General features: G+C 35.5%; 1 protein-coding gene and 1 long non-coding RNA gene across 3 annotated transcripts; one reads left to right on the top strand and one right to left on the bottom strand.

Annotated features, from left to right (window-relative positions):
* Positions 1-622: 622 nt before the first annotated feature.
* LOC122139990 lies at positions 623-8,759 on the bottom strand. Its single transcript, XR_006156716.1, has 3 exons — positions 7,935-8,759; positions 6,156-6,196; positions 623-1,543 (listed from the first exon to the last, which is right to left on the bottom strand). It is a non-coding gene; the product is annotated as an uncharacterized LOC122139990 (long non-coding RNA).
* Positions 8,760-9,283: 524 nt separating this feature from the next.
* LOC109067653 (RAD50-interacting protein 1-like) lies at positions 9,284-15,239 on the top strand. Of its 2 annotated transcripts, XM_042741154.1 has the most exons (14): positions 9,284-9,552; positions 10,640-10,881; positions 10,971-11,144; positions 11,230-11,370; position 11,444; positions 11,711-11,866; positions 11,965-12,075; positions 12,334-12,559; positions 12,638-12,775; positions 12,860-13,059; positions 13,543-13,760; positions 14,008-14,188; positions 14,629-14,747; positions 14,817-15,239. In XM_042741154.1, exons 1-14 carry the CDS (start codon positions 9,328-9,330, stop codon positions 15,025-15,027), a joined length of 2,343 nt encoding a protein of 780 aa, XP_042597088.1. In that variant the 5' UTR covers positions 9,284-9,327; the 3' UTR covers positions 15,028-15,239. The 2 variants fall into 2 exon arrangements, with proteins under 2 accessions (XP_042597088.1, XP_042597079.1); XM_042741145.1 differs by lacking the exons at positions 9,284-9,552; positions 10,640-10,881; positions 10,971-11,144; position 11,444.
* The last annotated feature ends 10 nt before the right edge of the window (positions 15,240-15,249 follow it).

Here is a 15,249-nt window from a genome sequence, read left to right as displayed (position 1 = left end):
ACACACGATGAGCAAAACTCCGCATTTGAACAGTCAATAGCAAATACTTAAACTAATAACAAAACATACTTACAGTAGCTGATTCAGAAGCACCAGATTGTCGTAGTAAAGAATTACCTCCTCTCCTAGGTTTATGAAACAGTCATCCATAAAATGCATTGCTGTTCTGTTGTAAGTAATCTTAAAGATTCCTAAATGTATCTACTTTCAGAAGGCCAAATAAAGTGATTTTGCTGTCACCTAGATACACACAGCATCTCCCTGACATGGCTGCTTCAACACTAACTGCGGTTACTGAAACCACGCCTTCTTTCTTTGCGTGAATATTTGGGCTGCATTACGCAAATATTTCCACATAGTGACATAGAGATGTGGGGGCGTGTTTGAATGAGATTTTTTAGGGGTTAGTCGGCAGAGTCTTAACTTTGAAACAGAATATCTCTTTGGATTTGAGACTTTAGTCTTTGCAACTTTACTGATCTTCTTCATGCACCAAGAGCTTGTAACACTCCAAAGATAAAGGAAAAATTTTAATCGCACCATATGACCCCTTTAAACTTATCTGCATATTTTTATAATAACAATGAAGAATACGCATCAATATTTTTGTTAATGTGCTGTAAAGAAAATTAAATAATGATGGCGATGCAGTTTTCAGCATGCTCAGTCATACAGCTGTTCAAGAATAGATGTCTCGAAAAGATGTCTCTTTTAGCTCTCTTGACATAATTTGTAAATATAGGTTTCTCACCTTGCAGTTCAATTTTGATCTGGGCTTAGTTTTTAAAACATTTCCAATGAGGACAAGAAGCCTAATCCTCATCTGTGCATGTGAAGTGTGGTGCTGAGGTGAAATAGTAGGGCTTTGATAATAATAGCCGAATAATATAGGCCACCAAATAATAATAATTGAATACATTTATAGGAGAATGAGCCTAATATCGTCTTGACTATCTCCTATAGTCGATACATGAGACTATCGTTTATCTGCACAACCCTAATGTGTCAAGGCAATGGCTATGCCTACCAGACTCTCTTCCAGCTTGCAAGTGTAAGTTTAATTTCTTTCATCGGCTCCAGAATCGAATGTAAGAGAAATGAGCTGTTATACTTTCAAACATCACAGAAATACATTTGGTGCAAGCAATTTTTTTTCCTAAAAAAAGGAATTTGTTTAACTTTAAAAACAAAGTGGCAGATTTTAAGGCATGTTAATGTGCCAAAGGTCCCTCTCTCCCCAGAAATCACTGTAAACAGTTCTAGTGAATAATTACGGTTTTATCATGGTTTGGAAATACATATCTGATTGGCTTGTGGCTGTAGGATGCCAGCAGACAACACACAGCAGACTTCAGGTAAGCAAGTCTTACCTCGGTATGTGAGGAGGTTTATTAGAAGGAAGACAAACAGCATGCTGAGAGACATGGCAGGCCTGAAAGAGCCAGATAGAGCCAAGTGACACCCGCTGATGACAGACAGCCACACACTCTTTAGAGTACCGATGTCCCAGGATGTCTTAGAGCAGCATGGGCAGATGAGGCCACTTGAAGAGAAGTACAGAGCAAACATAAACACAGAAGTTAATAAGACTGGATAAGGGCTGCTAATCTTAGATTTAAAAGGTAACGAGTGACTAATGGAGCAGATAAAGCACTGCCTGAAATGAGATTTGGTCATTGGTGACATTACTTTTACCCTCTAAGTAATGACAAACAAAACAATGCGTTAACAACAGTTAACATCAATTTGCAATGGCTTATCAGGCATCACCAGGTACCATGTAGTCTGGTGGTGTGTCACAAATATTCACAGCCTTCTTTAAATCAGTCGTTTATCCTTTTGTTGAATCAACCGCATCAAAATAACTCCAATCTCAGGTGCCAGACATTACTGCAGTTAATCTGTCTGATGGTAAAAGCATTGCACTCTGGGACAAAAACCATTTCAGTCAATTTTTTTTTATTTTTTTTTATAAATGAGAAGAAGAGAGAAACATATGGGCATTATACATGACCGCAATTGTCAGTCACAGAACTCTATAATGTTTTAGGCATTGCAAAACAATCAGAGAGGCTGGAAGTGATTTCACAGGTCTGTCTTATTCACCTGACTATAAATAATTCGAGAAGACTCCCATGAAGTACAATAAATGAGTGTCTGATACAGACAGGCCTTAAATTTTACAGCTACATATTAAAGTTACAGTGTGTAAACCATACAACAAAAGCTAAGTTTTTCAAAAATGTTTCCTATCATTGTTATATGATATACACATATATACTATAAAATATAATACAACAATTATAAAATCTAAAAATATGAAAATATATAAATAAAAGCTAACTCAAAATAATAAAACACTATAATAATACAATATAATAATACAGAAATAATTCTAAAATAACACTGACATATTGTTTAGTAAAAAACAAACAAACAAAAAAAATTAATTTTAGCAAATAAAATGACGTACACTCAAACTATATGAAGTCTAAAGTTATATCAGTGTCTGAAAATACATTTTATTTATAATGGAGCTGGTCACTTCATCAAGCCCACAGATTTTTGTGACCAGCAGAGAAACAACCGAGTACACTTTTTATCTTCTACACACAGAACAGAAAACTGAAAATGCATTGTCAGTGTCACTCTCAATAAAGGGTGGTGGATGCATCTAGTCTGACATCTTCAGACCACACCCACCTCATTTATGAGCGTGCTTTTAACTACAGACGGCACTTACTCAGAGGGACCTACTGGACCTCTTCACCTATACCCAGGTGGACTGGGTAAGGAGAGATATTTCATCACTTTAAAAGTGGAGAGGGGGCATATTTTATCAGCAGATCTGTGAACCAATGACAAGCAGTGAAGCAAGGTGACTTGGGTCCTGGAAAAGCACTCCACACAGGCCTGATACTCCCTGAGGCTTCACTCTCCATGTGTGGTCCCTCCCTGTTTCTCTGAAGGCCTGCATGCACATGGACAATATGACAACACCAACAGCTCAAGATGAGCCAAGACAAGAAAAACAATCAAGCCAGGGCTGTGAACTCGGCTGTGAGAGCTTGATTTCCACTGCCCTCCACACCCTCTAAAAGCGGCCCACAAACACGCATATACACACAGGATATTATTTTTTTCCACACTGGGTTTGGTAACGTAGCTTAATGGAGTGATGTTTAAGATCCAGATAAAACACCCCCCTCCCTTCTTTTACGTCCTTCATATGCTTTGATTTCACTGCTCTGAAAGAAGGGAAAATGATTCATGCTGTTGGCGTGCGCAGCGGAGCTGCAGCTGGACACTGCACCTGCAACTCCCAAATCTGGGAAAACAAGCTCCCGGGAGCAGGCGGAGTGAGACAGGCCGGGCTTCACACACACACACATATATGCAGAATACCTCGTCACCATCCAAGGGCTAACTGATTATTCTGTACACAGATGAGCAGCTTGAACTCTGTGGTTTCTAGAAATTCCATTGATACATTCATTAAACCAGCCATGTTGCCACAAACACAGGAGACATCATCCCCATTGTGATTCAAGCCAATAAAAAGCAGCTTTTTCCAACAATAAAGGCTTTAATTACCAAAAACAGTGACATTTCAGCTTTCATGATGACTTGTTGGACTGCTTATTAACTAAACTGGAATGTCAAAGCAGGACTAGATCAAAAGGCCACACAATTAGAGATCTTTACGGTCTTCTTTTGCCCTGACCACGGGAGATCCTCTAACTCATAACACCATTGGTGTGTGGAGATTCTAAGAAATCCACATGGTGATAGAGATTCTGAGAAGAAGTCCACGTATTTAAATTAAACCCAAGTGTTGTTGAGAGATTCTGAGAAGTCACGTACTCAAAATGTGTTCTATTCATAATGATAAGTTTCATTTCAAAAGTTAAAAATTAATATTTCATGGAAAGGATCTGTGTCATATATATATATATATATATATATATATATATATATATATATATATATATATATATATATATATATATATATATATAAACAGGTTTCATTTTTATATTAAAAACTGTTTTTGGTAAACTTTATGGTATATTTCATATGTAATTTCACAGTATTTCTAACTGCGTAGTCAGCTGAGTCTGTTTTGCATATGAAGTTGAACTGCACGTATTGTTCTTTTGTATCAATATTTCTTAGAATTATCAGTATGATACTTTGAATCTAAAAGAGGAAGAAGTCCAAAATCGAGACATTGACTAGACTATTTTTAAAGGTCAGGTGTTATTAGTGATAGCACAGATGACGACTTATGTCTGGAACAACAGTATATAAGATAGACTCTGCAAAATAGAGTGGGGTTTGCCTTTCTGAGACTCTGGTCTCTCTATCTTTTCAGCTCACTTCCTCTTCTTTGGCTTCACTCGACAACTCTTAGACTCAGACCTTAGAACTCTTACAGGTTTTTATTCAAATTCAGATACCTTGAAATTCAGATACTTTGATACTCTGATACTTTGATATTTTAATATTTTAATACTTAATATTTTGGTACTTTTTGATTCGAACAGAATAATTGTTTATGTTTTAATTACAATTGTATTAATGTTTTGATTAATACTGGTTGGGTTCAATCCTTCATAAATGGATTGTTATTAAAAATGTACTAACTTTGGATTTACATTTTCTATATTTGAAGGTTGTTATTATTATCCAGAACTTTATTTCCAAGTTATGATTTGTGGTTTCTGTTCTCTATATTCTTTTTAATAAATTTACATATTATTACACCTTGACCGTCTGAATTGGATTAAATTTTGCATCAACCATCCTGTGCGAATTCTCCACAGTCTCACACACATGTACAGTCAGACATTCCACACGATACCCCTGCACATACATGCACAAGTCTTCAATGCTGCAAAACTTCGACAGTTGAAATTAAGTGTACAAGTAAATATTCTTTAGCATTAATAAGACCTCAACACCTTACTTTCCTCTGTTATTTGACCTAAAAACATTTGATCACATTTAAAATACATACTGTAAGTGTTGCAATGCAACTTAAGTCAAAAAGATTATAAGTATAAAATATTATATACAGTGATGTATATAATCGCAATGTAGGAGATTAATTAATGAAGGTTATATGTTTAATGTATTATATAAGGTGATGTTTTTTGTAGCAGGCATAGAAAGTCTACACAACACAAGCGACAACAGTCACATTTAGTGTAGACATGGTGTTAGAGGCCTACATTCCTGCATAAATTGTTACAGAAAATGTATAATTTTAGATGATATATTTATTTATAAATTATTGTAACTTATATAACGTATGTAATTTCAACCCATATTTAGTGAAAATCAATTCCAATAAAAAACGATTTATTTATTTATTAATAATTGAATTGTTGTATATATTATAGTTGTATTATTTATTTTTATAGTTTTATAATATAATTATTATTTATATAATTTTTTTAGTACTTAATTCCCCAAAAAAAAACTAACATGAATGAGAAACAATTCAATAATTTTTATTGATAAAATCTATTTCAGAGTGTGAGCTGCTGTTATATGTCATTTTAAACCCTATTTACTGAAAACAAATTACATTACATATGGTAATTAAATTTATTAATTAAATTATATGGGTAATAATATTAATTGTAAAGTGCACACATAAAAAAACTAATAATAATATTTTATTTTATTAACACAACATTAACACCCCCCCCCCCCAAAAAAAAGGTGCAAATGTGTTTTTTTTCTATATTGTTGTTATAATGTATTTCAGAGTGTGAGCTATATTTAGTGAAAATAGGTATTATTTGATTGCACAGTGATGTTACAGATTGCACTGAGATATTACAGAACTTAAAATGTACTTAAATCAGTGATATTTGCATGCCAAACTATGACACAGGAAAACAGACACATAAGGACACTGACACACACACGATCTCTCACGCAAACAGCTGGGTGAGGAATGTTGGGAAAACATGCCCCCAGTTCTGTTTTGAATAGCACTAGCTTTGCTGGTCACCCACTGCCACTTTGAAGCATTCAGAGGCACTCTTGGTACTTCACAGACAGACTGTAATGTGGGATTATGGAGTGCTGCTGGATGTTTGTATTGCTATGAAATTTGTCCTACAGTCCAAGAGATTACTTACCTTACGATGGTGCATATGGTTCCACATCATGCATACTGGACCTGTTTAAAATAAAAAGAAATAAAAGACAGAAATCTTGAGATATGTATCCGTGGGTACACACAACAATAAAAGACTGTTAACTAATGACACCAATTATCTTGTTTCAGCAACAAGGATGGTGACAGACATAGTGATACAGTAACAACTTGAGAATTTTTTGAGAGATACTTAGAGCTAAATATCTAAGTCTTTGATATGAACTGTACAAAAGGGGCTGAGTTGGATGGGATAGTGCAAAAGCTTCTCTAAACAGTCCCGTCTCCCCGGTCGAGTCATATTTTCCTGGGCTGTCAGCAGTGCCTGGCTTCACTCCCTCACTCAGACTGGGAGATTATCATTTTTGCCATTTCCATCACTAGAATGCTCAGGGCCAGAGGCCAGATTTTTATGGGTGGGCCGCCTCTCCCCTGAGGCCAAATGAGTAGGCTATGCTCATCAACAGTCCCGGGACAACATTCTTGATTGCCCCCTCCCCTCACTATAACACTGTCCTCGCTGTAGTACACTTGGCTCATTTTTCATTTTCTTCTGACAGCTTGAAAATGCAGATACGTTTCAAATGCCTTTAGGGTACTGGTGTTTCGACTGGTAGGTTGTGACAGAGTAAGAAAAGAAAAAAACAAGCTGAATAAAATAAACTGTGCATAGTTAAAACAGCAAAACAAATTAATAATAGACTTTTCAAGGGAGGAGAAAATGTTTCACAATAATTTTTGTAGTTTTCATAGGCTATTCAACATCTCATACTCTAAAATAATAATAATAATACATATATTTATCTATAATAAATAATTTCGATAGTGTTGTATATTTTAAATACTATTATATTTCTTAAATAATACATAATATTTTAAAATTTATCGTACATCTTAAAACACATATATGTGAATGTATACATATACAGTATATGCACATAAAAATTATTATATCGTAAAACAAACATATTTTACATTTTTAATAACGTACAATTAATTTAATATTCTTTTAAAACTTCCAAATGTATAATTTAGTTTATAGTACTATAATTTTATTATTAATGTTATAATTATTAATACACTGTAGGACACAATGCATGACATTTAAAAAATACTTTGTAGAAAACTGTAATAATAATTAAAATTTTTTAGGGCTGTCAAATGATTAATCACGATTAATCACATCCAAAATAAAAGTTTTGTTTACATAATATATGTATGTGTACAGGGTATATTTATTATGTATATATAAATACACACACATAAATTATATATTTAGAAAATATTTACATGTATATACATTTATATATTTATATTCTTATATTTATATTATAGAAATATATTTAATATATAAAACATAACATATTCTTCTTAAATATATACATGCATGTGTGTGTATTTATATATACATAATAAATATACACAGTATACACACATATATTATGTAAACAAAACTTTTATTTTGGATGTGATTAATCGTGATTAATCATTTGACAGCCCTAATATTTTTATTTTTGATGTGTTTTTTATTGTTTTATTTTTTGTTTTTAATAGTATTTTTGTATTATTGTTTTAATTTTTATAGTTGTATTTATGTTATTTAGTATATTATTAATAATAATACTTATGTGTTTGTGTGTGTACTATGTGTACTATATATATATACTTATGTGTTTTATATATATATATATATATATATATATATATTTTTTTTTTTTTTTTTTATTTTTTTTTTCTTGAATAAAACACACAATAGACTCACCAGTATTCATCTGAGTAATGTAACAGAAGAAGGGGTCCAGTTTTCAGGGTGCTACACATAAACGTGAAGGTGCTGTCTGATGCTGACTGGCTGCCATGCTAAGCTGGACTGGTATAACGTGCCAGTTTAAGAAACTTCATACAGCTGCTGCTGAGGCCAGAATTGATTTTTGGCAAACACTCTGAAACCTCAAGATCCTTAACAACTCAGGTCCTTTCTGCCATCCGAGGCAAGCAGAGCCCTGTCAGAGTCCTGTCAGGAAACCTCAAACCAGAGCAGTGTATCAAAGAGGCCTGCAGGCACTTAAACGCCAGCGCCTCCTGCAACTAAATGAGCCAAGAAATAAAGTTTTTGACTGATTTATGTCTTTTGCACTACCACAATACTAGGAAAGTTCATGAAATACTGTATAACTGCTTTTACAGCACTAAACATGGTGACTGTAGGGTCTCCGTTGCTGGCACGCAAGCCAAATATAATGTTATCAGCGCAGAAACAAAGCAAACGTTTGGACATTTTTTAGACAGTTTTCGATTAAAATGTAAATAGAGACGCCCCTATGCCGCGATATTTGTATTTTATGGATTTTTACTAAAAAATAAGCATATCAATTGATCTTATATTCCATTGTTCACTTGTTGATGACTAAAGCTGTTGCGTCTGCATTGTCTTACATTTTTGTTTTAACTTTATAGTTATATATATACAGTATGTACAGGTTTCTAAACACATAAGTGTCGTTTTGTTCTGAAATAAATGTATTTATCCACGCCTGAAACGCTACAAACAAACAACGTCGTCCAAGGTCGAGCTCATGAATGTTAATTAGATTACGCAAACGGTTTTGATTACGTGCCTGGAGTGTGGAGTGACGCAATTACGCATATTAATATTCATGAGCCAAAACTTTTGTTACGGTTCGAATTTTTTTTAAGCTTAAAACATTTCAAGAGATTTATTTAAGAGACAATTCAAGAGACAATTATTTAAAGTAACTAACGTAGTAATTTTAATAAATAAAATATTATGTATGCTAAAATATAGGCATATATGTCAATGTCCACTACTGTCAAAAATAAGAACAGGACTTCTACAGCGTCTAAAAAATCATGACGTCAATCATGTTTCGTTATTTTTGTTTCTCAGCGGCTCTGTTTATTTTATCCTGATTATATCCATAATATTAATGTGATTAATGTTTATTGGTAGCCCTAGTTTCTTTTAATCACACGTGTTAAAAAAGCATTTTTGTTATAATTTTAGCAGAAGTACAATACTTAAAAAACAAAAAAACAAAAACAAATTAACATTTACGAATCTTAACTTTTTAGGACAGTTTGAGCGCTTTGTTCCACTAGAGGGAGCAGCGGAGACTGATGACGTGTTGAGCAACATGGCGGCGCCTGTGACGGCGCACAACAGCTACAGCAGCAATGATCTTTCTCATCTAGCGCGTACAGAATGCAGTAAATCTGAATCTCCTTTAGAGGATGAAAACTTTACAGATGATGTAGTTGAACTTGTTCGGAAAGAGATAGGTGGCGATCTTAAGTCGCTAAAGAAGGTGTCAGGGCTTTTGGAGAAACTGACATTGGAGAACAAGCAGCTGGAGGAGCAGGTAAATAAAGCCACAGAGACGACGTTAACATCGTTTAAGTGTTGTAAAGCATACAGAAAGAATTAAGCCATTTTCTTAAATGTGAATTTTAATGATTAAGTTATTACGATTGGCTTAAAATGTAAGACAAACTACACCGAATGCTTGACTATGTATTTATTTAGTATTTTTTGTTTATTTATTATTTGCGACTGCATAAAATAAAATTTACAAAAGTGATTTTACATACAGAGAATGCATATTAAATGCAAGTAAACTGTCTACTTTAATGTTTCAAATAACTTCTGTGAAAATAAAATGTCAGTATATTGGTGAAATTATGTTCCATCCTCATACAGTGTAATGTAAAAATTAAACAACATACTTATTCTGACCTGTACTTGTAAAATATGTAAAAGAAAAAAATATCATACTAAATTTTATTATATTTTAAATGATTTAATAATTCTAGATGACACATGTGTAAAACCTAGTTGTTTGAAGGATAGTGGGAAAGATTGGTAAAGATTTAAAATTAGAGTTAATTTTGGGGCCTGCACTGTGATTCTTAAATACAGTCTTTTAATGTCATTCAATCTTTTGTGTTCGAAATATACCCGAAAGATTTTTTTTTTTTGTTTTTAAATTAGTGTTTATTTTGGGTGATGTACTTTTAGTGAGTGCCTTCTGTAAATCATGGAAAAAATGCAAAAAAATGCAAAAAAAATAAAAATAAAAAATAAATAAACAAAATAAAATTATGTACAGAAAAAAATTAAAGCTGTATTTAACCTTTATTGTTTTGATGTTTTGAAAACCCCTTTTACTCTTTGGCCCATATATATATATATATATATATATATATATATATATATATATATACATACATACATTTTCTGTATTATTTCTGTATTTATTATTTTTGTTTTATATATTTGTAGTTCTGTTATTATTATTTTAGTATTTTGGTGTTATTTATAAAACTATAAAAACTTTTTACATTTTTTTAAATTTTTATAAAAAATATTTTCTGTATTTATTTTTAGGAATACTTTTATTTATTTGTAATCCAAAACAACCCTTCAGGAGCATTTGTCTGTGCATGCAGGTGCTGACTGTGTCTTCTTCAGTGCCGCTGCGTGTGTCCGCTGCCCTTTCCACGGCAGAGGAGTCTCGAGTGAAGCTGGAGTCTCTGCTGGAGAAGGAGAGAGTTTTGTCCAACACTTTGCAGCAGCATCTGCAGGGTGCACAGGTCTGGGCTGACGGCATCGGACAGGTTTTGGGTCAGCTAGACACATTAGAGAGGCATATGAAGTACCTTCAATGTCTGGCTCGTATTGAGGAGCTCAGGTAAGGGTGTCCAGATATTTTGGAGGGCACTGGAGGTGTATATTGGCATCTAACACAGGCTGCACTTCGCTTCATTTGTGTTGCATTAGTGACAGCATCCAGCAGTATCTGATGACCAATAGCATGTGGGATGCAGTCGGTGCAATAGACAGGATGGCCTCTCTTGATATGGGTTTGAGGGAGTCAGGCTGTAGCCACTTGCAGGCTTTCCTCAGAGAAACACTTCGCTTTTGGCACAAGATCCTTAAAGACAAACTGGCCAGGTATTAGGCTTATGAGTATTTAGAATTGTATGTCTAAAAGAATAAATATTTTAAAGTTCACGCTAAACGTTTGGTTCTGTTTCAGTGATTTTGAGGAAGTCCTGACGCAGTTCCACTGGCCGTTCATCTCGCCCCCTACACAGACCCTCTCTCCCCCAGCCAACGCACAGGAGCTCAACAGCCAGCTGGAGCTACTGGTCTCCCAACTTCTCTCTCTCCAGACCTCGTATCCTTAATCTTCTGGAATTAAATCCACTTTAATATAGATTTTCTCAATACACTCCACTGGATTGTTTCAGTGTGCATAACCTGAGGGGTTATATTGATTCAGGGTCATAACAATATCCTTAAAGTGTGAGTTGATGTGATGTTGTTCTATTTTATTTACAGTATTATTTATTGATTTATTTTTCTGTTTTTAAAGATACAAAGCTGGTCATTTTATTTATTTATTAATTTTTTTTTCTCACATTTTTAAATTTAAGTTATTCATTATTTTACTAGTTTATTTGTTTGTTTTTTATTTAAGGTGCAAAGCTGGACATTTTCCTTAACAGGTGCTGAAGGATGACCTTATATCAGAGAAGAAAGAAATACCGTCTCGTCCTGGGCAGTCCCAGACTCCTCCACTCTCATTGCCCATTCAGATCATGCTGCTTCCCCTCAGTAAGAGGTTCAGGTATCACTTCACTGGAAACCGCCAGACCAACAACTTAAGCAAGGTCAGAGATTACATATTTGTGTGAGTAGGCAAGCTACTGATAAACAATCAAATGTACTATGATAATATAAGATATGATATTATCTTTCACCTTTACAGCCAGAGTGGTATTTGACCCAAGTCCTCATTTGGATGGGAAACAGCTCCAACTTTATGGATGAGAAGATTCAGCCTGTATTGGATCGTGCCGGGGCCAAAGTTAACGCAAGGGTATGTTCATCAACTGGTTACAGTCGGTATGAAATGAAAATTCAGTATTCTAAATGCATTGATTTCATTTTGTTTTATTTCACCTCATACAGCTCTCATTCAGATCTGCCTCATTTTTTGCAATAATACATTTCACTCGGATGTACATCACAATATGACTGAAAAGGCCTGTTGCGAATTCTGTTTTATTGCGACTTTAAAAAAATGAGCCATCAAAGCCATCATTAGGGCTTAAAGTCTTATCAATCTGTCCTCTAGGTGGAACTGTGCAGAGGGCTCCTGACTCTGGCACAGGAGAAGCTCGCCCAGGACGCTCCACGATTGCTCTACGATGATGCTCTCTTCTGCCACCTAGTGGACGAGGTGCTCCAGTTCGAAAAAGAGCTCCGCGGCACCCACAGTTACCCGCGAACATATCCCGGCGTCTTGCACATACTACTGGAGGAGACCGTGTTCCAGAAGTGGCTCAGTGTGGAGAGAAAGAGTGAGTGTATATGCTAGAAATTTGAATGTCAAATTTTCAATTTCTATGATAAATTAAATTGTGTATGTTGCTCTCTAGTGGCTGTGGAAAAAGTGGACGCCATGCTGTCTGCAGAGGGAGCCTGGAGCTCTCAGTACAAAGACATCACTGATATGGATGAACTTAAAGCACCAGATTGTGCAGAGACCTTCATGACCCTTCTGCTGGTCATCACAGGTATCAATAAAAAAAATCCCCATCCTCATATATGATTATTAGGTTAAAACTTGTTTCTAAATCTCTCCACCATCCTTCACTTAGAACGGTACCGCTCTCTGCCATGTCCACGGGCTCAGCTCAGTTTCCTGGCTTTGCAGAAGGAGCTGGTGGATGATTTCCGTATCCGCCTCACGCAGGTTATGAAAGAAGAGTCCCGACAGCCGCTGAGCCCTCGCTACTGCGCCATCCTCAATGCTGCCAACTACATTTCCACTGTTCTCAGTGACTGGGGGGACAATGTTGTAAGTGTTTTTGAGTAACAGTAACAGGAATTTGTATGAGGTCAGGTGTGTCCAAACCTGTTCCTGGAGGGCCACTGTCCTGCAGAGTTTAACTCTAACCCTAAATAAACAAACCTGAAGCAAAGCAATCAAGGTCTTCAGAGTCACTAGAAACTTCCAGGCAAGTGTGTTGGAGTTGGTTGGAGCTAAATACTGCAGGACACAGGCCCTCCAGGAGCAGGATTGAAACCCCTGTATAAGGGTAATGAGGGACATGTTGCTTATTTTTTGTATTATTAGTCATTTAGCATTTTTTATAATCATTTCTTTGAAAAAAACAAAACAACTAATTAATATTTGAAGAATTCTTGTACATCAAATCACCCAGGTCATGTGGTGTAACTAACATAAAGCAAAATAAATAAATAAATAATTAATAATTAATAAAGTCTTGATTGAGAACAGAAACCCATGCATGCACAAAATGTTTTTGTTTTCTTTCAGTTCTTCTTGCAGTTGCAGCAAGCTGCAGTGTCAGTTGGCGAGGAGATCCTAGGTCCTCTTGGGGCCACAGAGACGGGGCGTCTGGCCTCTCTGGAAGGATCTTTGTTTGAGGCCCTGTTGGCCCTGCTGGAAAGGCTACGAGGAGACATGCTGGGACGACTGCTAGATGCAGTCATGAGAGACGTCAAAGAGAAGGCACAGACATACTGCAAGGACAGGTATGTGTGGGAATAACCTATAAACTCAACAGTTGTGTTAACAGTGCGTTTAAATGATTCCTTATGAGGATTTGCTTTTTTTCCAGTGTTTAGTTTTAGGCCTCAACGGCCCTTAAATGGCTCTTTAGTTAAAATTAGGAAACTAGAAAATTAGTTAGGATGGTTTGAATGTGAGCAGCGATCTCTGTGCTCTTTCTGTACCAGGTTTTGAAGTGTAAGTGGATGAAGTGAATCTGGTCTATTTCAGGTGGATCTCTTTGCCATCACAGAACGACCAAGCCACTATGTCGTTATCCAGCTCTGCATGTCCCATGATGCTTTGCCTACGAGATCACCTGCTCCAGCTGCAGCAGATGTTGTGTCTTCCTCTGTTTCAGACATTCTGGCAGGGCCTTGCCGAGAGACTCGACAACTTCATCTACGAAGATGTCAGTCTCTTTCTTAATCTTTTTCACTGTTAAAACTTAATTTACCATAAAATAATCTGGATTAACTAATGTTGACACTAATGTACAAAAGTTTAGATTTGGTCAGATTTTTAAAATGTTTTTGAAAGTAGTCTCCTATACTCAACAAAGCTGCATTTATTTGTTTTAAAATCTGGTTAAAACGGTAATATTGAGAAGAATTAATACAAATACTGTCACTTTTGATCAATTTAAACTTTCTTTTAAAAAAAATCTTACAGACCCCAAACTTTTTAAAGGTAGTGTATCTTTAAAAACCTCAAAATCAAACTTAAAAATGTAGAATGGTTGAAGAAAGAGACAGAACTTTCATATTTAAGTCAGGATTACCTGTATTTGAAGTCTGCATGCATTATTTTGTTGGAGTGTCTTGTTTATTTGTTTTTTGCTCTCGCCCTTAGCTGATCCTGTATAACCATTTCAATGAAGGCGGGGTGGCACAGCTTCAATACGATATGACCAGAAACCTCTTCCCTCTCTTTGGACACTACTGCAAGAGACCTGAAAACTTCTTCAAACAGTACGTTTGTTTATTCAGAGCTAATATTTAGGAAAACCTCATTCTAATTGGTCTCTTTCCTCATCTCAGTGTGAAGGAGGCCTGCATCATCCTGACTCTGAAGGTCGGCCCGGCACTGCTGTTGTGTGATATGCTGAAGCAATCAGAGGAAGATGAGGGCATTCTGAACCATCAGCAACCCAGTCCAGAGTCAGCGCTCAATGAACTGGGAGTCTATAAGCTGGCCCCCAGTGATGTGCAGATCCTCCTCAACCTCCGCTCAGCCTGGCTCAAACAATGAGAAATCACCCAAAGCAGCACCAAGGAAGCATTACAGAGCACTCAAACACCTGTTATACTTATACTTATTTCCTACATCAGCTGATCTACAGTATTTAAAGTGAACTGAAGGGAAGAGAAATATGAAGAGTATGCTGATGTAAAAAAAAGTAAAGAAAAAAGGTTTTGCTGACATAATTTCAGTAATTCACAAATAAATTAACACATGTTTCAGAGCTTTCCT

The sequence above is a fragment of the Cyprinus carpio genome, chromosome A4, assembly GCF_018340385.1.
Source record: "Cyprinus carpio isolate SPL01 chromosome A4, ASM1834038v1, whole genome shotgun sequence".
Lineage (NCBI taxonomy): Eukaryota > Metazoa > Chordata > Actinopteri > Cypriniformes > Cyprinidae > Cyprinus > Cyprinus carpio.
The sequence above is the reverse complement of the archived record's forward strand: the minus strand, read 5'-3'. Positions and strand labels throughout refer to the sequence as shown.